Here is a 26,192-nt window from a genome sequence, read left to right on the forward strand (position 1 = left end):
CATACAAATGCATCATAGTTGCAATATGACTTTAATGCTGCTTGACACCAATAATTACAACAGAAAAACAAATTGGGAAACTATAATTTCTAAGCAGCCACCTGCTTTTAAGAGACAGCAGAACCCCTGATAAGACTACCTGTTATCACTTATTATACATTTAACCTGCAGAAGATTCCTTTGGCGTTCACTGAGCAATAAAACTTCCAGTTTTCTTTCTTTTTCGGATTAATTTCCATGATAAAGGATCTAAGCCTCACAGCTGCCTCAGACGACTACTACTATGTCCCACATGTTCTCAATAACCTCAGTTTGTTTTCATCTTTAGGTGGTGTTTTCTTCAGTGAAGCAGAGAAAACAGTTGTCAGTCGACGTCCTCCCAGATAAGAGGATGATTATCAGTGTGAACCACAAGAAACAACCTCTAAACCAGACATGGGTCACAGGTAGTTCCTCTACGTCAGCGCTCTTTGTTCTAGGCTAGGCTAAACAAAACTTATCTGTATGACAAATTAGTGAACTGCTTCATGTCACAGTTCTTAAAAAAAAAAACACATTCAGGCCCTTGTTTATTCATTACAAAAGCAAATACTCTTAAATCATTTTACATTGATTCTCTGAGGAACCACAAGTAAGAAGGGTGCAGTCCGATGACACTGTTTACCCTCAGGTTACATATGACTTCATCAGAACTCAAGTTATCCATCTCTTTTTAACAGCAGGACAATAAAAAAATAGCCAAGGAAAATTACAGATTGTTTTTAGAAAAAACAACCATTACGCTTCAATACAAATGAAACTGACTGGGCTTCAGATAACAAATTCAAAAACTGAAGCCCAGCTCACATTTACTCCAATCAGTCATTCCCTTGTATGAAGCATTATCGCTATGACGGATCTGTCACAAATATACAGGCATAGTTATTCTTTCTGTACAGGCATTTCTCCACACAGAATGGTGTGAGTTGTCCATGTATACTGGCACTGAGGCAGATGCGTTTTTTTGCACATGAATTTGTGTCCGTCAGTCATCAATAAAGGTCAGTCGACCTGGTCCTTCATTCTTCATCCAGCGCCGATACCTCTTCATTCTGGGGTCAGTTGCCATCTTCACCTTCATCTCCTCTTCCTGCTCTTTTCTGTACACCTGAAAGACCCATTTAATGTCCAGAATGTTTAAACTCATTCACTCACGAACTTTCACGTTAACGATACAAGGAACGCACATGCAGACCTCCACAAAGAGCTATAACAACATGTCGACATAGTCTACGTTTCCAGAGCAAAATCATGTGTTCCTCAACTCACTGGACTGGACACAGCTTTCTGGTTGGGCAAGTGAAACCAATGTGAATGTGCCTTTTCCCCAATAGTTTGTTTAGTCTGGTTTGAATCAGTTTATGAATATGTGGTCTTAGAGAATTTCCCTTTGGTACTGTTTATTTTCACACAGAAAAATCTAAAGGAACTCACTACACGACAAACCATTTGAGAATATTGACTCTGTTAACTGATCAGATCTGTCTGAGCTGGACAGTTCTGTGTTCTGGCCAAGTGCATAATTTGGGTTTTTTTGCATGTGCCCTGTATTTTTTCTACACAATCTGTTATATTTGGATTTTCTTTTCCCAAAAACGCAAAGCACACTTGGTTACAGGAGCTATTAAAGTTCAAACTTGTGGAGTGCATAGGTAGTTGTTACTCATAGCTGGACAAAAGTTGGCTCGCACTCGTACCACAAAAAAATCACTCCATTTGAGACTGCAGAGAATCCTGTAACCAACTCCTCTCAAGAGTGAGTTTTTAAAAAAAATTTAATTCTAATCCCTCTCTTCTAGCCTTAGCAGTACAAGACAGAGCTTTGGTCTTCCCAAGTCCATTCACTCTCCCTCATGAACCACTTGCACAGCACTGTAGACCAAATTCAGTCTCTGATTGACTCTGAAGAAGTCTCCAAACACACAAATATGAATCCCACTTACATAAAATTATTCACATAGGAATCCAGTCACACACCTCTTCAAAATATGGTGCAGGGCAATTATGACCAAATGTTCAAGGATAATTAACATGATTTTGCAAACATTTGTTTCAAGTGTAAGCACTGTTTTGTGCTGTACATCATGATAAATTGATTATTTTGGATTCTGCCTGTGGTTTAGACATTTGACAAAATCACTTTGGGCTGTAGGGATTTATTATGAGCATGGGGGACTCCCCCCCCCCCACCACCGGTTTAGAGGAAAGGGAACCACTTACATTTTGTCAAGTAAAGCTAATAGCATGGAGGCAGCTAAAAGAAAAGGCTCTGGTGCTTTGAAGTATTTCTGTGTTTCTTGCTCTTTATTACTTCCATTATAATACCTGTTCAGTAAATTCATAATTATGTATTTATTTCTTAAATTCTGTATTACATTAGGAGAGCATCTTAAGTCATGCTTGCAAGTACCTCACAGCTCACAGGCTCTTAAACAAAGTGAAGCTCACAGCTTAATGCTTAACCATTAATGTATCATCAAGACTTAGCATGAACTGATACCCTGAGCCCAGTTTTCTGTATCAGGACTGAAAAAGTTGAATCAGTGCATCCCTAATTCTGATTTATAGCTGCAGAAAATTGTTTTATTGTACCAATTCATTTTTAGAACTTGTTCAACTTTTACTAAGATAAAGTGAATGCTCTTAGTCACTTTATCTTAGTAAAAGATAAAGTGACTAAGCATTCACTTGTTGATTCAATAAGGATTAAAGTTCTTTTTGTCTTACAGCTGTAGAAAGGAAAAACAAATTAGAATGAGCAAACATAATAAGAAACAAATACTGAAAAAAACACGTAAAAGATGGACATCCAATAAGAATTAATTAAAAGGATAGAATGAGCGAATGTGGAGGAGAAAATGAAATAAGAGAGGAGGTCAAGAGGATCGATCAAGTGTACAGAATTTATAGCCACAAACCTCATAATTGTCTTTGATCCAGAGCTGTTTCTCCAGGAAGGACTGTCTGGTGCTTTCATCAAGGCTGTCAAACTGAGACTGAGACATCTTCATGTACCTCCTGAGGATTAAAACAGAATTTGTTGTGAGATTGGGACACAAAGCAGTTCATCTCATCTATCCACATTTAATAACTTTCCCCAAACACTGACCTGATTATGTAAAGCTTCTCTGGGTCTCCATACTCCTCCCTGCAGATGGTGAAGTGGTAAACCCAGGAAATGTACCAGACCACATAGTTGGTTAGGTAGTAGGGGAAGAGCACTATCTGACAAAGTAGGATGTCAGATAAATTGGGTTTTTGGTAGCCGCCTTTGATGTCAATCTTGTTTTTGATGATGTCACGGATCACCTCCTCCTCCTGCTCCCGAATTTCATCCTTGGAGCGGCGGTTCTTTCCCTTCTCCTTTGGGCGATTGAGGAGGCCCTGCTGCTTGGCAATCTCAGTGGCCTGGATCCGGTATTTTGGAACAGTCACCAGGTAGTTGATGGCCTCATTGTAGCTGCTGTGCCAGCTGTAGTACTGGAAAAGAGAGAGGCAGGGAAACATTTAATCTGGGTTTTACCTGCCTGTCTGACTCTGATACCTGACATTGAAAAGAAATATGTACCTGCATATTTTATCCAAATAATACACTATCCAATCTTACACACTTCAATAGCAAAACCTGCAAGTCTTGGGTGGCACGGTGTTGACATGGCTTTGGGTGTTTTCTAATCGATTCGCACATCTAGCCAGGTCCAGAGTCAAACTTCTGAAACATCTTCATAAATGGACCGTTTTTTGGGGGGGTTAATACCCCATAAAGCTGTGAATCTATCATTTATTGCTTCTGATGTGAGAAGTGATCAGAGGTATTTGCAGTCAGACCAGGGACGATGATCTAGTGTCAGTTCTATCGTGTTTACATCTACCTAAGACTTAAATCCGATACGAGCTAGACCTTCTCAGAAGTGGCACATCTGGTAATTTGATTGTGACGTGTTTATTCCTAGCATCCAAAATTACCCCCTCCCCCCTAACATTTACAATAATGAAACGAAATATCTGGCATGAAGGAAAATGCTCACGTTGGGCTCTACACAGTGTAGACGACTGTACATCTACTACCCTGGGATGTAGATGCAGTACAAACTTCATTTCAGACTTTGTGCTAAATTCAGGTGCCATGCAGAGTATTAGCTCACAATGAGGCAATCATCAAAGCCAAAGTGTGAGAGGCCAGAAAAGCATTGTTTAGTATCATTTAAGTACTTGTTGCTGGATACATACAAAAATAAATGTTCTGTATTTGGAAATGAAAGAGTTTATGGGCAATGTTTCAACCTCAGAAATGAGTGGTGCGATTATTTGGTCTTCACAAAGCATTCATCGACAATCATTTCTTCAAATGGACCCACAAGTTTACGACTGTTTTATTAAACTAATAATAACAAACATATCTTTTACAAAAATAATGACATTTCTTGTGTTGTTTTTTTCTTTGATTTCTTTGCTGTTATAGCTGCAAAGGCTGATGTTGCCATTACAAACTGTTTTGAGATGAGTGATACTTACACTGAAGTGTCAAATACTAACAAATAAGAAGAGTGAGGTAACCAAGATGCCCCCCTCCCTGCATCACTTCCTGTTGCCACCAAAATGCAGAGCCAACCATGCACAACATATTTGTCTGAAAACTCCTGGCAGCAGCAACTCCACATCCAAATTTAAGTTAATTTAATCATGAAACCACACTTGGCAATGGCAGACAGTCCAGATTTGATATCAGGCCAAAAAAAACCCTCATCCACCCCCAGTGACATCAGTACTCCAGTGTTAGAACACCATTCTGCACACCAAAAGAAACATTCTGAGTGATGGGGCCTTCATCTGTTCTCTGACACACCGAGTCTTGTCATCAGTGAAATGGTACGTCTTCACTAACTGTTCCTCTCCAAAGAGAGGAAGGAAATAAAGGCCTTGTGTGACAGAGATTATACTGATATGTACTGTACTAGTTTCTGGTATACATGAGGAACATCTGATGACAATTTTTGATGCTGGATGCTCCTGCACTCATTTTGGTTGCTAAAACAGTACTAAAGTTTGATAACGAGCTCTGTTCACAAAGGGTCAAACAGGAAATTTTGTCTTTGTTGCCCACTTATGACTTTAAATAGTTTGCAAGTGGAAATTCGCTTTTGTTCAAATCTTATTAAGGATAGGGTGACCAGTATTTTGCCTATTTTTTCTTATGTCAACAAGATCATCTCAAGACACACGACCTGTTGCTCACTGGGTCCCAAGACTTAAAATCTGTACGACAAATCTAAAGTTTAATTTTTCTATAAAAGACTACCTTGTTTCCTTAAAAAGACTTTTTTTTCAAATGTTATTAAAGCAAGAGGAAATAGTGCATTTGTTAGTAAGGTTTTTTTTTAACAGTGGATGATGAACACACATCTGATGTTCAAGTAAGAATGTGCAGCAACAGGACAGTGTCTGGGAGAGGCTGTTTGAGCCACTTGTCCTTTGGACTGGTAAATTTCACCTATCCAGGGATGAAAATCACTTGCCTTGGTACAAAAAAAATACTATTTACCACTTAATATTACTATTTACAATTTACTATGGGAAATACAAGTACTTGCTATCCTCCTTACAGCCAGCCAAGAACTTGCCACCTTATGTTGTATATGCATTGCTGATTATATTTTAAGGCCAGACAAGCTTGCAAATCCTGCAGTTCCTCCTCTGTGTAAATTCCAGTTCCAATAGATTAGGATCAGGGTCTGGGTTTGTCCAGAAATAATCCTCCTCATGCTCTCTTCCAAAGTAGGCAAAAATTGGCATGTCCTGGCATTCCGTAATTACCACTTAATCTATTTAATTAATTTAATTTGGCCTTTATTCAACCAGGTATAAGCAGCTGAGAACCAGTTCTCATTTACAATGTTGGCCTGGCCAAGAGGTGTCAGCGACAGAGCAACACACAACACAGTCAACATACAACAACCAATACAGTGCAGATACACAAGACTGGCACACATCCACTGTGACACAATGCAAAGACAGCATAACAACATTGACAAATGTCCAAAGTAAGGTCAGAAATTGAAAGTTAAATTTGCTGTTCACAAATCCTTTTTTCCTCTTTGACTCATACGGTAGAGTTTAGTTTCTTGGAGGTACCAACACTTGGTCAGGCTGTAGACTGAAGGAACAACACCAGCACTGTGATTCTTAGGTAGGATATATGAGCTGTCAGCAGAGCCTTACCAGAATAGTTGGATAAACTTTGATCATTTATATAAAAAGCCAAGAAGTTAGTATACACTGTCTGAAAAAACACAGTATTTCCTTTGTAGGTTTCTGACTTTTCTGGTGATACATTTCTCATTCACTTTCCATCAAGAAATCCACTTACTGTATCACAGAGAAGCAGATGAGCCACAAATGTCAAACTCTATCAGGGGTCTCCGGTTCAGTTCAGACCACAGTCAGAAAAGACAACAAGGGGAAATGGAGAGAGTTCAAGGGAAGACTTGACCCTGTTGAACAGGCAACTCCAGACATACCTGGAAGATAGAGATGGCACAGATGGTGACGAGGATGACAACCCTGACGTCCACTTTGGGGGTGAGTTGCCTGCGGTAGTAGGCGTAGTAGTGCTGGTAGTACTCCTCAGGGTGATCCAGCATGTAGTCATAGTCCCGTCGCGTGTCCTCATCCTGCACAAACAGACATGACCAAAATTCAGGGTTATATTATAAACATGAGTGAACTGATGTTTTAGAGGCTCGGGTTTCTTGTTCCCGAAAGCTTGTGAAAGGCAGATGGGATAAACGGGAAGTTTGGTGTTGAGAAGATGAAAAAGTTTGACACGATGTACTCGAAATCGCTATAGTAAAGCACACAATTACAACTACCTGATGTGTATTGGAGGAGGAGTCCATGAGGGGGAAACAACATCAGGGCAACTAAGAGACCTCGTTATCATAACTATACTGACAGACGAGGACCGACCTTTAACGTCTCGTACGCGGTCGCGATTAGCAGGAACTTCTTCTGGGCGGACTCCTGAGTTTCTCCCTCAGAGCCGGGCTCTCCTGGCCTGAACCGGTCCGGGTGGTACCGGCGGGCCAATTGCCGGTACGAGCGGGCGATCTCTGCCTTCGAGGCCTCCCGGGTGACGCCGAGGACGTCATAACAGACCTCCGTGCCGCAGTAGAGGCCCTCCACCAGCGCTGTGACTGCCGGCAGAGAGGATACGGAAAACAGTAGCACCGCGAGCCGCCACCAAGGATTCAACGTCCGCTGACAACCAGGACCACCAAGGCTCCATTCAGTTAGGTCAACCATCTCCGCTTCCTCCGCTGCACACCAACGCCGGAGCGGAGCCCCGAAGCAGGCTACATCATCAGCACGCGCCGGAACGAAAAGATGACGATGCATCAAAGGTAAACTTTTTTTTCTCTTGCGTTTTTTTTTATTTGCTTTGGTGTGATATTTCTGGGTTTAGACCCGTGGTTAGAAATACTTAAGATCGGACAGTTGAACAGGATTGAACAATGTACAAATGTATTTTATATGAACATACAAAATCTCATAGAAAATGAACACAATTCCATAGACAAATAACAAAAAGTGGAAAACTCTTTACGGAAATAAGAGATTGAATTAAAAAACAAAAACAATTAATTTAGTCCAATCAGACGTAGTAGTATGAAAAAGTTTTGAAAGATTATAGAGAAATAGATTTATACTCTAAAAACAAATTACACGGGTGGTATGGTGCTGCAGTGGTTAGCACCGTCGCCTCCCAGCAGAAAGGTTGCAGGTTCGAGCCCCGGCTCTTTCTATGTCGAGTCGGCATGTTCACCTTGTACCTGCGTGGGTTCTCTCAGGTAGACCCGCATTAGTCCCTCAGTCCGAAGACATCAAGGGGGGTTGTGGTGAGGTGAGCTGTGTGATGAACCCCGCCCCTCGCCCTCTTTATAGCCTCTCGCGACCCTCAACAGGATAAGAAGTTGGAAGTGGATGGATGGAAAGCAGATTATTTTGAATAAAAGTAACTTGTGGTTCAACGTAACAGAACTAGCACTCAGCACAATAGTAACCTGCCAACCCCTAAGATCTCATTTTTTTAAGTAACAAGGAAATAGCTTTCAGTCCAGTCATTTAAAATCCAATCAAAGGAGGGCTTACGGTGTTTCCACTTACACCAGTGAATATGAAATTTACCTTAGTGTCTTAATAGTATTTTTCATGTCAGGCACAGAAGTATCTCGAATATTCATATAAAATGAATATGAGAGCTATCAGAGCTTGGAATGTCATTAATCGTAAGCAATAGCCAATTCCTTACATCAGGAAAAAAAATCTTTGAGACACTGGGCATAAACACCATGTTCTAAAGTTTCTTCATTCATACCACAAAAGGTTGGGTCAAAGTCAAATTAAATCTTAAGAAACACAGCAGTTGGATAGATTTATACCTGATTGTTTTTTGACCGTTTGTTTAACTTTAGGAGAAACAGGCTACTTGATATATCTAGGAAATGCTTTTCCCATAAAAGATGAGGCCTCTGACTCAGAAACCTCCATTGTACCACTGTATCATGAAACACACTAGATTTCATAACCTTGCTCATGTTGCATTTTCTATCATACAAGTTACACTACACACGATAACTAAAATTGGTGATTCTGCCTTTACATTTGAATACGTGAGAATACTTCTGATTAGCTGACTCAAAGGTAGAGGAATCACTTTACCAATCTTAATGAATTCTCTATAAGAACAATTAAAGTTATACTTAATTGTATAACCCAATACTGTATATTGCTGCTCCAGTCCAATAAATGATCACGTAAGACCATAATACAACCGTAAAACCTCCCTCAAACCAGTCATTTCAAAGATAAACTACAACTGAAGAAACAGTGTTTTCAAAGTCTTACCTTTCATTTACCTGTCCCTCTTGTTCATGTTTTCCCATTTTTAAAGATTTTCTCATTCTTCCATAGAACTTTCAACCAGACTATTTCAAATCTGTCTTGCTCTCTTCTTTGTTTCACTACTCAAGTCATCCATCCATCCATTGTCATCTTCCGCTTATTCCTTACTAGTAAGGGTTGCGGGGGGCTGGAGCCTATCCCAGCATCTACGGGCGAGAGGCAGGGTTCACCCTGGACAGGTCACCAGTCCATCGCAGGGCCAACATACAGAGACGAACAACCATTCACAGTCACACCTACGGTCAATTTAGAGTATCAATCAGCCTCGTCCCCAAATTGATGTCTTTGGACTGTGGGAAGAAGCTGGAGTACCAGAGAGAACCCAGCAGGAACAGGGAGAACATGGAGACTCACACAGAAAGATCCCGCGCCCGAGCCGGGACTCGAACCCAGAACCTTCTTGCTGTGAGGCCACAGTGCTGACCACTGCACCACCGTGCAGCCCTGCTCAAGGCAGATGAATAATATTCCTTTATATTAAAAAGAACTTTACTGAATCCCTTAAAATAATTACAAATTAATTTTGAATTTTGTTGTTTGGTTTTGTTATTGTAATAACATCATTTTGGAAAGTAAGATTGTGGTCAATGACGAGTTGAAGTTATTGAGAATATTTGTGTGGTTTTATGGTGCCACAAGTGGGAATGAACTGAAAAATTTTAAAATAGAAAAACAGCTCACCACACCGCTCAGTGCCAAACAAATGAGTAAATACATAAACAAAATCACCAACACTTTTAAAACTCACTAGCGTGTACACAAATTTGTATATTTAATGTTTTTGTTGTTCTTATTGTAGTATTTCTAGGGAAACAGACACCCGGCCAGCCTTGCAGTCTGTAGGCCATGACAGGAGGTCAGAATAATCTTGTGAGAACACTGGTCAGTGGTACCAATATTCTCATAAAGCTCTTGGAAAAGTTGGCATTGTGAAATTTAAGTAGTTGTATAGTTATAGCCTATGTTAATACAGTATAATTTATTCAGAATATGAGAACTACATAATGGATGTTTGCCCTGCAGATTCACCTGCCAAATGTTGTAAGCAGGACTACGAAAGGAAACCCTTTCATTTAATACAATCCTTGTTTTCGGAGAAAGTGATGACATGCAATGCAAGCGGAACGTTCTCTGCTGATCCCTGGTGATGTATTTCAACCAGTGTTGAGAATGACGCTTGTTCTAGTGGGTTTTGACTGTTTGTTGTGAGAAGGGGAGCGTGCGAGCAGGGAGAACAGCAGAACTACGCCCCAGAGATACATACATCACAGCCAGACTTAAGTATTCCACAAGACCTTCCACGAACAGGCAGGACACCATCCCTCCATCAATCGTCCAGCCATCCATCCATCCATCCATCCATCTATTATCTATACCCCTTGTTAAGTGTTGGGGGGTGGAGCCTATCCCAGCTGACATGGGTGAGAGGAGGGGTTCACCCTGGATGGGTTGCCAGTTCGTCGCAGGGCCATCAGGAGCAATTAGGGGTTCAGTATCTTGCTCAAGGACACTGCTACGGCAACTCTACCTCTCATATTATTTACAGATACTGTAACACTTTTCTCCAGCTACCCCTCTTTCTCTTTGGACCAGTGATAATGTGATAATATGATAATGAAGGATATCTTGATGTCATTTTTCACTCAACTCTACGATATCATTACACTGTCCGTCTAATTCAATATTTGTTGATAGGGATGTAATTATATATAAATTAAAGAAAACTAAGTCTGAATAAAGTAACTCTAATATATTTTTGATCAGCTGGGGCCCATATTTCAAAATATCTGATCTGGATCAAAGTGATCCAGTGGTGATAAGGATAGTTCACTGCTAAAAATGAGGATTATCCAGTTCCCACTGGATAATGCATGGATTCAAAGTGGATGTAGAGACATGAAGGATACATATCTTAGAAAAATGGGGAAGGCTCAAGTACAAGAATGTCCCACATCTTCATCCGAAGAAGATGTTCCTCACCTACCACTGGCAGCACTGCAACCAGATGGACAGTCAATGAGAGATGATTGGGTCAACCACTATTTAGTTTAGGGTCTTTTGTGCAATAAAAACAATAGTGTACAAAAGTAGTAACAGTTGTGTACTGACAAAGGTTTTGTGTTTGACTTTTTTTTTATCCAGGGAGACATTTTATTATTATCAATAATAATAAATGACAAAATACAAGTAATTCACAGAGGAAAAAAATGAAACCACAATGATCGATGCATCAATAGTCAGACCAGTCGAGGGACCAGCCCCAAACTATGCAGTTCTGGTCTATGTATCATAAACTAATGCAGCCAAATGAACATTAAGAATATGCTAACTGATATATGCTTCCCAAAATTTTCAAATTTCTGTCAATCAACTGTTGCACTGCCCTAACAAGGGGAGGCCTATGGAAATTTGGATTTTGTAATCCTGATCTTGTGGTATCATCTGAAAAATCGTTTTAAAAAAATTTGACAAATCCATCAAAATCCATTTGATCTGGTGTGGAAAATAAGGAATTACAAAACCTGGATCAGCCTGATCCATATTGAATGTTTTGAAATAATGGGCACTGGGCAGATCACGTCACTGAAAATCATTGGTTCTCAGCTACAAACTCCCATTCCCAGTGTAGCCCATTAGTGGTGGTGAGATGAGGCTTCCTGAAGTCATGAGGCTTTCAGGCTAGAAGTGTGGAAAAGTGGTCATTTCTAGAGGCTTTGAATGCTCGCTAGAGACACCTGCTGGTCAATGAAAAAAGGAGCAGGACAAAATCTGCCGATATGAACATAGGTTTGATATATTTAACATAGGCTTGATAAACACATGTAAAAGTATGCACAAATAAATGCCCATGTTGAGACATGAATACCATGAGTGAAATAACAACAAAAGATCTTTTGTTCAAATGTTTCGTGCTTTCTTTTAACAGAGGGAAGTCAGTGGGGATGAGGGGGATTATTTTGAACTAGATGAGGGATGTGATTATCTAGCCATCCATTTTCTATACCACTTATCTGTTAAGGGTCGGGGGGGGGGGGGCTTTCCCTGCTGACTTGGGGCGAGAGACAGGATTAAGTGGGTATCCTTGCTCTAAGGGTTAGGGTTGTCTGAATTTTAAGGCAGGATAATGCCTCAGCATGGAAGAGTGTCTCATTACGGGGAAGGAGTGCAATGAAAGGCATTCCATCTGGACTGCCACTTGACGTCACCTGGTGTCCCACTCAGGTAGGTTCACACATACTAGCAAGTAGGAGCTCTTCACCACAAATGAAGTATCTTGATATGAACGAAAAGGAAAACAATTTAAGTGAAGGTAAATTTGAGTATACTTTATAAAAATGTTGGTGGCAAGGTTTTTAGAGCTATCTGTGACATCATGAAATAATTACACAATAATTAAGCTAATGACAACAGGGGAATCATAATCTAAAACATTATTGTGAGAAATAAAGTCAAATACTTTCTAAAGGGGTAAAAACATTTTTTTTACTTTGTAATGTCAGCTAATTTAGTAGAATTATCTTCATAACAAATCTCAAAAGACCGTGCAGCAACTCACAAGTTGGAGAGGGAAACACCACTGTGACTTCACTTTGCTACTACAATCCATCCCCATACAGAGCTCCACCTGGAAGTTCCTGACATTCTTGACAGAAGCTTCAAATTCTCAGTGTCAAGGGGAACGTCGCTAGAGGCCAGACATCACATCCATTCATTTTTCTTACCAACAGCTTGATTCAAGATGGCTTCTAGCGAGCAACTCTACTTTTTAAATTCAATCAGAAAAGAGCCAACTTTTATTCATTGATTTTTGTTCCATGTACTATCGATGTTAGTGATCATTTATCTATGCAATTAGGCTACAGCACCATTAGCATTTGCTTCATTTTTAGTTAGCAGTAAAACATTGGTCAAAAACTTCAGTCTCATTTTCTGTGCATATTTATGCTCTTTTCCAGTTCAGAGTAGTTTGGCTGGGGTTTTCTCCAAAGGCATTTTGATGCTTGTTTTTAGCCACAACTTTGTCTTCCTGATTATTCTGAATCTATTGCCAGTATATACAGACCAGGGTGGGAAAGTACCATGAAATCAATAATCTGCTGATCCAAGTGTCTTCATCAACCTAAGACCATCAACTTGATGGTTTGAAGGATGGAATTGCTGTCTTCCACATCAAAGTGGTTTGACATTATAAGAAAAACTATTCCATATAGAGGATCGTATTACTAATGATGACCTTTCATACAGAGCAACTTTGAAAATAGTAATATCCTTTAATGCCTAATCTGTATAGTATACATTTACGTTACTTTGAACAAAAGGAAATGTTCAGTTGCCATTATCTACACTTATAGCATTCTGAAATAACAAATCAACAATTCTAAATCAGTATATATTATTGTCTAAATATATCACGTTTGCAATAAGACAGAAAACAACAGAAAATAAAAAGTAAATACATTTAGGGGAAAGGGAGGCAACATGTTGATTTCCTTCAAGTTATGAAGACCAAAATCATTATTATGCAGTCAGTTAAAGTAAATCATAACACCCCCCCCCCCCCCCACAAGATAGGAACTACACCTTGTTTGCAAGCTGATGACGATAATAATCACTATCATGATCATAGTAACTGCATCAACCTTATGGAAAAAAGAGAAAAGGATTAAAAATGAAGGAAATTTTGAAATAAACATGAAATAATTGTGGATTTTCATCCTTGATGCATAGAGTTGAATGATAAAGATGTGAGTGGTTCATGTTCGTGTTCATATCCCAAATTTTCCTTTTGGTGAGACTGTGTCATGGCTTGGTGAGATGACACTGTTATCATGATAGAAATCAATCCTGGTGTTGTTGATCTTTTTGTGTGGCTGGGTAGTAGATTTGACCTTTATACTGAAGTGCAGGAACTTTTCCAGAATGGGGCTTGAGTTAGATGAACTTGTTGGGCCTCTGCATAGGGGTGTGCTGAGCTCTCGCAGTCATCAGGTGGTGAGAAAAGCTTTCCTCCCCAATCAGGTGTATGATGTCCACACTCCCAGAAAGTGGTCCCAGCCCACACTTGGTCATGTTTGGTCTTTGGAACTGTCAGTCCGCAGTCAATAAGACAGAATTCATCAGTTCACTGATGAAACTCTCAGACATTCAGGTCCTAGCCCTGACTGAGACATGGATCCGCCCAGAAAACACTGCTACCCCAGCTGCACTCTCTGAGTCCGCCACACTAAGCCACACCCCTCGCTCTACTGGACGAGGAGGCGGTGCTGGCATGCTCATTCCTGAGAACTGGTCTTTTTCTGCACTACGTCCGTCGAACAGCGAGACAACATTTGAATATCATGCTTTAAGTGTCACTGCTCCCATTAAAGCATATGTTCTGGTTGTATACCGCCCACCAGGGGGTAATCTGGATGGCTTTGTCTCTGAGATGGACATATTACTCTCTGACATCCCTGATGATGGCACACCACTGATTGTCATGGGAGACATGAACATTCACCTTGACAGAACTCTGGCAAATGACTTCCTGGCACTCATCTCCTCCTTTGCACTCGAACTAGCTCCTTCTCCTCCCACCCACAAAGCTGGTAAAGTCCTCGACTTGGTGCTGACTCGTAACTGCTCCATAACAGATGTGACAGTTACCCCACTCCACCTGTCAGACCATTTCTTGGTCAAATTTGCGGCTGCCTTTCCGCAATTGCAGACACCAACACAGACGGTTTCTTTCCGCAGAAACCTGAAGTCCCTCACAGCAGCACAGCTGTCTGATGAGGTGAACTCCGTCATGCCTGACCACTCGCACTTCTCCTCACTTTCTGTTCATGAGGCTACAGGAACACTGTTCCTCTCTGGCATCCTCTCTGGACAAACTCTGCCCCCTGGTGTCCAAACCAGCCAAGAAAAAACAACCAAGTCCATGGCTCTCTGAAGTTCTGAGAGAACAAAGAGCTGGACTCAGGGCAGCAGAAAGAAAGTGGCGTAAATCCCAAGAACCCACTGACTTGTCCTTATACAAACAGAAACTTGCTTCCTTCACCTCATGCTTACAGTCCGCTAGGAAAGCCTTCTATCAGAACAAGATCTGTGCCACTTCTGATTCCAGGAAACTGTTTATGGCATTTAACTCCTTGCTTTCTCCTCCAGTTGCTCAGCCTTCCACTGCACTGACTTCAGACATGTTTGCCTCCTTTTTTACTGAAAAGGTTGCTGCAATCAGCAACCAGTTCTCTGAGCCTGACCAGTCCAGTCAGCACCAACCTGCCACTGCTGCTTCACTCTTCTCCTTTGCTCCCCTGAGCGAAGATGAGGTCTCCAGACTTCTCCTGAGCTCAAAACTTACAACTTGTCCTCTCAATCCAATACCCACCAGCTTCCTGCAGACCATTTTGCCCACTATCAAACCTGCAGTCACACACATTGTCAATTCCTCCCTGGAAACTGGCATTTTTCCTGCTACTTTTAAGCAAGCCCGTGTCACCCCATTGCTCAAAAAGCTCCAATTCTCCATTGGGTGGTACTAGACCTGCTCTACTTGGAAAGAGTCAGGAGAGAACTTCTGTTGTGATTTGACATTATAATAATAAAATTAACTTGATTCAACTTGACTGTACGGACTCCACGCAGAGAGGCACAAGCTGGCTGACAAGCTGGCTGTCAGAGCTTCACCCAGACTGGTTAAGCTCTGGTGTCGGTGGTGTGTGTTTGATTGGGGCAGAGTGTAAGCCACTGCACAACAATAACACTCTTTTTAGAAGAACTCTTTCTGGTTGAATAAAATGTTTTGAGAAAACAGTCTCTGGGGTCCAAGCAAAAGTTTCAGGACCTGGTCAAGAAAGGTATCAAGGCCCAAAGAGCAGAGTCAACGTAATTGTTGATACATGTCTAAATGTGGACTTGGCCTGAGTGATCCACCCCCTCCCCCTTAGAAGATAAAATTAGGCCAAGGCTTCACCCACAGACTCAAAGAAACTGTTTTGACACTAGTACAATTAAGGCATTCCGATAATTGCACTACAATATAATAAGCCATCAATGAGTCACAATGAATACATGAGTAGTAAATGATATGATCTCAAAAACAGAAAATTTCCATTTGAGTATTGAATGAATGATGTGTTTCAGTTTACCAGATAAGATATGGGATCAGACTGTACTTCTCTATTTTTACCTCTAGCACCACATCCTGCCAGCATGTTTGCTCATCACACAAATATCTGCTGTAAATCTGTCACAGCTTGGAACATTACACTTATGTATGTTAACAGAATGTATAAGTACACCCTTAATATGTGTGTGTGTGTGTGTGTGTTCTTGTACTTGCTACATATTGAGGACTAGAATAGGAATTTAACCAACAGAGTGAGGACATTTTTGGAAAGTGAGGACATTTTAGCCAGTCCTCACATCTTCAAAGGGCCATTTGAAGGTCAAGACTTGGTTTTAGGGTCCAGGTTAGAATCCGGTTATGTTTAAGTTCAGGGTCAAGGTTAGGGTCAGGTTCTGGTTAGGTTTAGGGTTAGGGTTAGGGTCAGGCAGTCAGTTGAGATGGTTAGGTTTAGGGTGAGGGGCTAGGGAATGTATTACGTCACTGAAAGTCCTCACAAAGATATAAGTACAAGGATGTGTGTGTCTCCCCTAAGGTCCTAATGGAGCTTCAAGTGCAACTAAATTTGTGTAAACATAATGTATGAGGTCTCAGTCTCAACAGTTGCGAACCTGGAAAGGGGGTTCACAGGCTACACCAAGAAATAATTTAAGAGTTCCATGATGTCCTCCCAACATATAAACATCCATTGGTACAGTGTCCCCAAATCGTCCCTCACAAGTCACCTTGCGGGACTTCAAGAGTGGTAAAACTCTTCATGACACTGAATGAATCCTGAGATGTAGTGGTGATTAACACAACATGTGTTGTAAAAAGAAACCTTCCAAATCCACGGAAAGGCAACTGCAGCTTGCAGATGTGGGCTTTTTGAGACATGTTTTGCAAGGAAAAGCCCATTTTTGGCTAAAGACTAACTGTCCTGCTTGGAGCGTGGCCACAGCACTAGAACAGACACAGATAATGGTAGAGGAAGAGTGTTGACAGGAGGAGGCCTGAAATTAGGCCAGAGTAGTGTGCCTTGGCAAACACAGACAGGTGACAGTGAGGAGTGAAGGAGCGTCATCTGGAAGGGTGTGTGGGCCATGAAGGTGAGGCAAATGAGCTTCATCGTCAGAGCTGCATATGATATCCTGCCATCACCAGCCACACCATCAGTGGCTAAAGATCTTCTAGTCAAGCTACAACGTCAATTCCTCATCTCACTAACTAGCTCTGCTAAGCAGGGAACAGGTATTTTTAAAAAGGAAGGCCTACTACCATTTTACTCACGAAGCACAATACAAGGATGCAATATTTTAAATCATCTTACAGTCATCTCTATCTCAAGGCTATGGACTATCGTTCACGAAAATTCATCACCCACCAGATGCAACCCAGTAATAACTAATAAATGTGACTGAGAATTGTATAAAACATTCCCTCCCAGCATCACAGAGCTCATCTGAATTCAGGTTTCAAAGTTTAACGTCATTAAGTGAGATATGCAAATTTGCACATTGTAAAAGCCAACATACAATGTTCTTAAACTGACAACAACACGTAGGCCAGCATCACACCACAGTGAGGCAAGAGATAAAGTGCGATCAGCATACAAAATGTGATTACCAACAAACTGTATACAGGTTTGTAATATAACACCACTAAATACACAGACTGCGAGATGGTTGTTATCTTTTGTAGTTGTTCTTTTCTGCCTTTTTCACTGCAAAGTCACAGATCAAGCCCTCATAAGCCTACAGAACATCTGAGGAGATCAGGGTCATCACAGTCCATGTCAAATAAGACACCAAAGAGATCATTTGTGTCTTTGTATGCATCCAGGCTTTTATCCGGTACAGAGAACAAACTCATTATCACATTAAAATTGTCTCAATTTAGATTTTTTTTAGATTATCATCCACTGTGCCATCACTAGAGTCTTGTGTGTGTACACAGCAGGCAGATGCCTCAAAGCCTGCAAATTATCCTTGTAGTGATGCAACAATTACAAAAGCCACATACGAGTCAACAGCTCCAAGCTCAGCTTTCACTAACCACAGGGGCACTGTACATTTTCCGCTAGTTGATAACTTTTCTTTCATACAATGGTCGATAAAACATAACCACAGTCCACTGCAACAACTCAGTGTATGTTTTGGTCACATGTCGTTTTTTTCCCCCCATTATGAAAAGCTCCTCACCGCTCAATGGCCCCTGGGTTCTTTCCCAAATTGTCAGTATGGTAGCTCCAGGCCAGCCAACTACATGCCTTTTTCCAAGAGGGACAGAGTCCAAACCACCAGAGTAAGTTACACGTTCACAGGAATGGCGATGTTGGTTAATGTCAGATGGCAACATGTATTTCCTCCCGAGACTGCTCCTACCACTCAACTCACTCACTCTACCTTTGATGAGGTATTCTAAAGCCCTTCTCTCAGGAGGATGTCCCTGTACCCAGTGAGGACTCGGCAAATGATGCTTATTCTGAGGCACAGTGTTTAGGGGTTTAGAGGCTTCGTGGCAACATCTACCACCAGATTGCTCAAAAATACGTGAACTTGAGGGCAGCCTGCGCTCAGCCATCAAACCTGTAGCTGAGCAACAGAGGGAATGGTGCGAAGAGGCAAGAGCCCTGCTGGGTCCACAAGAAACAAGGCATGATGTCACAAAGCAGGGTCTCTCCAGACATTTTGGGCTCATTAATGAAGCATTGATCAGGGTGGGTACCCATTTGAGAACTACTGTGTCAACCTTATGTCATCAGTCACTTCACTGCCACTTGCGCAAAAGTGCTTGCAATAAAGGATGCTGACATGTTGTTGTTGTTTTTTTTTATTCATTGCCATAGATATTGATAACACTTCCAAACAACAGTGCATATTTGCTTACTTGCAGGCTGGATGAACTCCTGAAAAATCCTTACAATTATTGGAATGACAACTGATGTGATATATCTTATCTTATCCTGTTTTTCAAATACATTTAAAAAAACAGCAACAAATATAAACTTTTTGAGTGTGTTCAAACACTTTTTTGTGTCTTTTTTTTTTTTTTTCAACGAAGTCATATTGGTAATATTGAGGTCATGGTACCAACCCTGTATCACAACTTCCATAAGGTTGCAAGCATGTAAGAAGGCATCATGGATGAAGTATGTGTGTGCAGCCTTGTCTGGAAGAGTGATGCAAGAGCATCCAGTGTACCACCCTTTGAAACTTGAATAGTATGCTGAGTCTAAGGACATAGGTTTCAGGTACGTGAACTCTGTGAGTGTTTCCATGAGCGCCTTCTATTTTGGTTCATGTAAACTATATGTGCAGGAGTGTAATGTGCAATAGAGCTGGGTGAGGATGAATATAGATCAACAGGTGGGATGATTAGAGTCTCTCAACCAGTCATATCCTTGGGTTCATATTAGATATACTTATAGATTAAAACATTTCTATGAAACTTTATGTTTTACTAATTTCATCCAAAATAGCAAACAATATTGGAAAAATGTGTTATCAAAACTCATCTTTTATTATTCCATGATTTGTCCCTTTATCGGTTATTGCATCAGAACCTGAGCCAGTACTCTCCAAACTGAACTGCAGCTGATTCACAAACACAGAGAAGAATCCTTTTTATGTACATAATCAATATTTCTAATATTTATCAGGTACTTATTTTTTATTTGTGTGTAAAATATATGAACGAATTTGAGTATCCTTGCATGACAGTGTCTGTTGAGTTTATTTTAGGTTATTCCACATGTCCAGCCCTTGAAGGTCTTTGGGGCTTCCGTTGCCAATTTGTTTTTTTCTCTTATTCATTTTTAGAAATGTAAAATATGTGAACGCAAATGTAAGATGTATTAAGTGTACTCATAGGCTTAAAATTTGAAAACAGTGGATAATTAATGTTTTTTTCATCAGCTGAGCTCAGCTGGATAGTTGATATTCTTAAACATGGAAAGTAACATTTTTATTTTTGACAAAATATGCATAAACAGCCATTAGAGATATTAAAAGTGCATTTAATGGAACATTCAAAAGTGGGTTATGAGTAACACACAAAAATCTGTTCTACTTCAAAAGGTTGAGTTGTGTAGTTGCTGAGTTTGTACCATGGATGGAAGTGTCCTGGGAGTTATGAGAGCTGCAACATGGCTGCTGTGTTGAAACTGGGTCATATGCTTATTGGGACCTATATGTGTGTGTACGTGTATGTTTGTGTGTGTGTGTGTGTGTGTGTGTGTGAGAGTGTGTGTGTGTCAATTATGTCATATTTTTAGACAGCTTCTCAAATATCTAAATACAGATTAATTACAGTATATAGGTAGTGAGTTGTCTGCAGTATCTCCTCACACATCAGATTATCCACACTGAAAGGTACATTATCTTCTCCTTAGCAGTGTTCAGAATTCGACAAATATTTACAGCTTGCCAAAAGAATAAGTGTAGATGCATTATTCCTCAATTGTCTTTATCTTTTTTTTCCTGTGTGTATGCAGACTTCGAAGTCAATTTTCAAGATGTCGGCTGACAAGAATCCTGAAATTGTTGGTTGCGATGCCTCCATCATGAAGAATGTATGGGAGATGAAAATGCGAGAGATTGGACAGAAGAAGAAGGCTGAGCAGGAACGAATTGAAAAGAGTGCTTTGCAATCGTAAGAACCAAAACTTTTATGGGTCTGTGCATAGGTCACCTATAGGCACCTCAATAGTTTTTAAATAATTGTTACACTATAAACATTGGGCCTACATAAAGTTTTAGTTTCTACATTATAGCAAGAAGTAGCAGTACTTATGGAATAACAGAAATTGTTAAAAATGTTTAGATACCAAGGCAACATGATGCCCTAATCTAAAGATTTTTATGTCACATCTATTTCCAACTTTATCTGCTGGATGTGTTTTGGAGATACTGCTTTAACCCTGCAAGGCAAGGCAGGTTTATTATACATAGAAATACAAAAGAATTAAAACTGTATCAGAGATAGTAAAAGTTCATTTACAGACAATAGAAACATGAAACAAACAAGGCATTAAATTTATGATCAGTTCCTCACTTTAACTTAGAAATTTTCACCAGAATGTACATGTTTCCGATAACCTAAGCTCCTGATATTTGTTTTTACACATTTTGAGAATTTCTTTTATGTTTTGATGGATTTGCTTCATGTTGCATTAGAATCATATTTGTCATTGCTGGTTTCCAATCCACACAATTTTCATTTTCCACCTGGGTGTCAACAGCAAATTCGGTCTTATTTGTGTGCCTATTGAGCTTACAAAGAGGTGTGTGGGGGGCAGGTTCATTGTTGCTAAAGTCAATAATGCAGAATTCTTCCTAGTATTTAAAGGGCCATTTAAGCAGAAAAAAACATTCTTGTCTGACACACTGCAGAACTAACGTGTAAAAAAATCCCAACTACAAAATTAGCAGTGTGTCATGCCTGTGAACAAGAGTCACACTGGTGCAGACCTTCAACCACAGGATTTAGCATAAAAAAATTCAAATGCCTCTATTAATGGGAAGGCAAAAAAGAACACAGTAAAAACAACTTCCCGCTTATCATTCAACACTTGTAAAATTCCATTCCAGAGATCCTTCTTTACTTTCCACTGACCACAATAATTTTCAAGCAGCTGTCTTTTTCCATGGACTTAAAATACCATGAGTCTTTCTGCTGCTTTCATAGATGCTCTTCCTGCATGATTTCTGGTCTGCAAAAGCCATCGTTCACCCACACACAGGTTTGTCCGGGATCTGTTTGGATCTGTTCTCAGCCTTGGGGACATCTAAACCATGACAGGGACTGAGATCAATTAGCAGTCAGTTCAGAGGGAGACCTCTCTTATCGGCTGTTCCACTGAACAGCTGCTTGTTCATGCTCTTCAGTGGAAAGCTTGAATCAGTGACAGAAAAGATCTTTATTCCAGTATTGGCATACACTTCAAACAGCCAATAAAAGGAGGACTGAATCATCTAATATATATAAAGTATATTATATATATATATATATATATATATATATATATATATATATATATATATATATATATATATAAAGTATATATATATATACAGTATATATATACAGTATATATATATATACAGTATGTATATATATATATATATATATACACAGTATATATATATACACAGTATATATATATATACAGTATATATATATATAAAATGTGTACTACTCATGTGCAATTTCAGGTATTTGATTGTTGCTTGTTAACTGAACAGTTCATTTGAAATGATACGATATAATAGTTGTTTTGTGGTCAGTGGTCATGAATCATGATGTTAAAGGGTAAATCAGATGCCCAAATATAATTTCCCATGCTAGTAATGTGGTCTTTAGATAAATTACAGACAAAAACCTGTTACAACTCATATAAGAATAATAGTTTTACAATACATTAAAGTGTACAGTCAATTTAATGTATGGTATGTTGTATATTTAATTTTTTTTCAATATTTCTATTTCCACAGCATTAACAAGGAATGGTCTGATCGTTTGGCTGCCAAAATGGGAAAGGTCAAAGGGGTGGAGAGGAAGATTAAACCCCCTGCGCCTAAGCTAGATAACAGCAACATCTGGAAGGACAAGCAGCCAATGGCAACTCCAAATCTTCCTCATGGTGCAGGTTCATATCCTTTGGCCAAACAAGAAGGGCAGAGCAAAGGCTTTTCCACTTCAGTTCCCCATGCAAAGGATAAAAAGGGGCAGTTCAAAGTGTGTAACAAGCTAGGGTTACTCATGTTCATCACCCAGCATCAGCCTTCTCCTTTAGTGTGGGGAAAGTCATGGAAGAATGCCAAGCCCTTGCCATCACAAGCTGAGTGTGACAGAATCATATCAGATTGGGGCCAGTGCTGGATGTTAGTAACCCAACAGCCTGACTCTGAGGAAGGCAAGCCTTGGAAAAATGGGCCCAACATAATAGATCCTCACAGCCTTCATCTTTGGAAGAAGCCTGAATACAAGATGGTGGAATCACAAGACTTTGGCTCATGTCATCTCACTGATGATTGGTTATTATCCTGGAAAAGGTCTGACAAAAATAATAAAGGTAAAACCTCTGTAAATGGAGAAAATTTCCCTGAAAATGAAGTGTTCACCGTATTGGCTGAGACTCAGCGCTGCAATGAAGATTTGTGCTCATCAGAGTGGATGGAGTCATGGAGATGCACAAAGCCAGGGTGTCAACAGAATAGTTTTACTTCTGCAGATTATGATCTGATGAATAAGTCTTTTGCAAGCAAGCAGGGGAAGGATAAAGATATGAGCTCCTTGTGGGAAGATTGTTGGAGATTTGGCAACCATCAAGGCTGCAAATCTGACTTTCCACAAGTAAAATCAGTCAGTCCTGATTGGGCTAATTCATGGAGAGCAGGTGTGGTGATCCTTGGAAACCACAAAAATTCAGATCCCTCTCTGAATCAAGATCACACTAATACCTATGATTTTGTACTCTTTTCTCCTAAGAAGATGTATCAAGATCTGCCATTGCAGTTCTGCAAAGAATCTAAAGCTCTATCTGAGTGGAACAAATCTTGGCAAGTGGCGAAAAATAACTCAAAGCCATGTGCAGAAATAGAGAAGGTCCTTAAGATCTCACCGCAACAGATGGAGACTCAGAAAAAAGAGCACAACCAAAAGGGGCAATATCTAACATCAGATATTGCTAACCAAAGCTATGAGCAACCTCAACACAATGTGATATACCATCCAAAGAAAGAATTCACTCATTCAAGGATGATTACCTTAAAAAAAATGGAAGGTGTTATATCAGCCTCAGAATGGAGAGAATCTTGGAAGGCAGTGAAACATCAGATGAAGATGGAGAGGAGAGGAAGGAGGGCTGACCGTTTAAGGCTTTTGAGAGAATCAAAGAGTGGAGGAGACATGAGGCCGTGTGCCTCAGAGTGGAAAGACTCGTGGAAGGTCCCCCGCCAGAATCAGGAGTTTGGACTTTGGGAGCAGCGCTGGCTAACTACACACCAAATCCGAGTGGATCGGTGGAGAGACGAGAACCACTTTGCACCGGTAGAACTCCCCAAGAATGGGCCAACAGAGGAGAGAGGCTGGAGAGAATCCTGGAGGTTCCCAAGGCTCCAGCAGCGACCAGAACCTCGGCAGAGTAGACAACAGACCACCCACCCTGCAGCTTCATTTGCTCGTCAGGGCCATGCTAAGTCAGTTTCCGATTGGCAGGAAGCCTGGATGGTCTCAGAAAGTCAGTTTCATCATGACAAACCCTCCCTTACCCAGTGGACGGAAGCATGGAGGTCAGTCTACCACACTGATCATTGCACTGAGCAACCCCCTCATAAAAACTGTATGGATGAGTTCATGGAGATCCAAGCCAGCAAAGAGAATGCTTCTTTGCAGAAAGTCAAAGTAAAAATGAACCTGTCTTTTGATAGCCGGGTATTCAGGGAAAGATACCCTGAGAAAGAGTGGGGTGATTCATGGAAAGCTGGGTCACATCTGAATTATCAAATTAGTCCTTGTGGATTATCGGGGAAACCTGTCAACAGTGGCACCTCTCATGCCCCTGTTAATGACAAGTGGGGAAGGTCATTTAGACTCGCAAACCCAATGCCCCACTTGGGGCAACCCTGGGTGGAGTCATCTCCTAACTCAGGTTATTATGCAGTCATGTGGTCAAGAAAGAAGAAAATACAAACCAACATCAACACCATCTTTAGCAACAACCCTTCAACCCTCAAGCTTTGGGGAAACTCCCATCAGTTCCTGCAAGGGGTAAAGGGGGGCATTGTACAGTCTAAGGAACCTGTTGACCACAGGCTGATTGTGAAGAAAAAGCCACTAACAAGGAGAAATTTGCACTCTGAAATTAAGGTAGAGAATCAACCAGACAAGAAGTGGGTAGGATGTCACCTGTTGAGTAAAACTCAGCCACGACCCCAGAGAAATTCCTCTGTCTCACTGATAAATAACATTGAGGATGAAACCAACAAGAAGTTCAATGATGAATGGGCAGAGTCTTGGAAGTTCTTGCTCCAGCTTAATGGTATGAAAAAGCAGATGGTTTTGAAGTCATTCTCAGGATGGGATGACTCATGGAAATTCCTCCTTCCATTATACCAGACTTTGACTAGCAAGGTCAAATAGGTGCCAATACATGGTTTAATCAACTTAAAGCTAAAAAAAAACATTTCCTTCAGAATTCAGATACCTTGATGCTTGCTGCGAAAGCCAACCCCTTTGAATTCTTTACAGCTTCCTTTTCTTCTGTTTAGTTTTCCCACAAGTTGAGGATTTAAATATAATAGTCTGAAAAAGTTATTTGAACATGAGTAAATACAGTATATTTCTGTTGGCTAAAAGGTGAAATACAACATATGCTGCCAGTTGCTGTTACTGTTCTAATCAAAGCTGTTACTGATGTAAGTTTAACAGAATAAAACACTTTTTGTTTGATTTGACTCACAAATAGGGAGTGTGACTTTATTCTCTGCTTCAGATGTCATGACTTCACTATATTCATGTACACCACACATAATAGCCTTAGTAGTTAAGTAAATAATGGATTTCTCCACTGAGAAAAAGAAAACACACCCTCCTTCTCTGCCTGCACCTGTTCTAGTAGATGGCTGCTATGTGCACATACTACCACTAGAGCAAAAAGAAAGACAATTTCTTATTCTTCCTTGGAATCAATGCTGCTGCAAACTCATCAGCTCCACTGAGTGGTTGAATAGTAAACAGTGATGCTTTCCCAACATGTTGAACAGTGAAAAATATACTAAAATGGAGTAAAAATTGGGTGGCACGTTGGTGGTCAGGACTGGCACCTCACAGCAAGAAGGTTCTGGGTTCAGGGTCAGGCACAGGGTCTTCCTGTGTGGAGTCTGCATGTTCTCCCCATGCCTGCGTGGGCTCCCTCCTGTACTCCGGCTTTCTCCCACAGTCCAAAGACATGCAAATGGAGACTCTGCTAATTGAATACCCTAAACTGGCCATAGGCGTGGCTGTGAGAGCCAGTGGTTGTCTGTCTATATGTGTTGGCCCTGCCATGGACAGGTGACCTGTCCAGGGGGAAGGCTGCTGGGATAGGCTCCACCCCCAAAAC

General features: G+C 40.6%; 2 protein-coding genes across 2 annotated transcripts; one reads left to right on the plus strand and one right to left on the minus strand.

The window, feature by feature from the left end:
* On the minus strand, positions 1-7,399 carry dnajc25 (DnaJ (Hsp40) homolog, subfamily C, member 25). Its single transcript, XM_086187772.1, has 5 exons — positions 7,006-7,399; positions 6,558-6,710; positions 3,149-3,519; positions 2,958-3,057; positions 1-1,147 (listed from the first exon to the last, which is right to left on the minus strand). Exons 1-5 carry the CDS (start codon positions 7,339-7,341, stop codon positions 1,025-1,027), a joined length of 1,083 nt encoding a protein of 360 aa, XP_086043898.1. The 5' UTR covers positions 7,342-7,399; the 3' UTR covers positions 1-1,024.
* Positions 7,253-25,466, plus strand: LOC147244432 (uncharacterized). Its single transcript, XM_086187771.1, has 3 exons — positions 7,253-7,439; positions 20,583-20,740; positions 22,582-25,466. The coding sequence occupies exons 2-3, from the start codon at positions 20,604-20,606 to the stop codon at positions 25,229-25,231; spliced, it is 2,787 nt and encodes a 928-aa protein (XP_086043897.1). The 5' UTR covers positions 7,253-7,439; positions 20,583-20,603; the 3' UTR covers positions 25,232-25,466.
* Positions 25,467-26,192: the final 726 nt, after the last annotated feature.

Source organism: Aulostomus chinensis, chromosome 19, assembly GCF_037954235.1.
Source record: "Aulostomus chinensis isolate RoL2024-O1b breed Wild chromosome 19, RoL_Achi_v1.0, whole genome shotgun sequence".
In the NCBI taxonomy this organism is placed as follows: domain Eukaryota; kingdom Metazoa; phylum Chordata; class Actinopteri; order Syngnathiformes; family Aulostomidae; genus Aulostomus; species Aulostomus chinensis.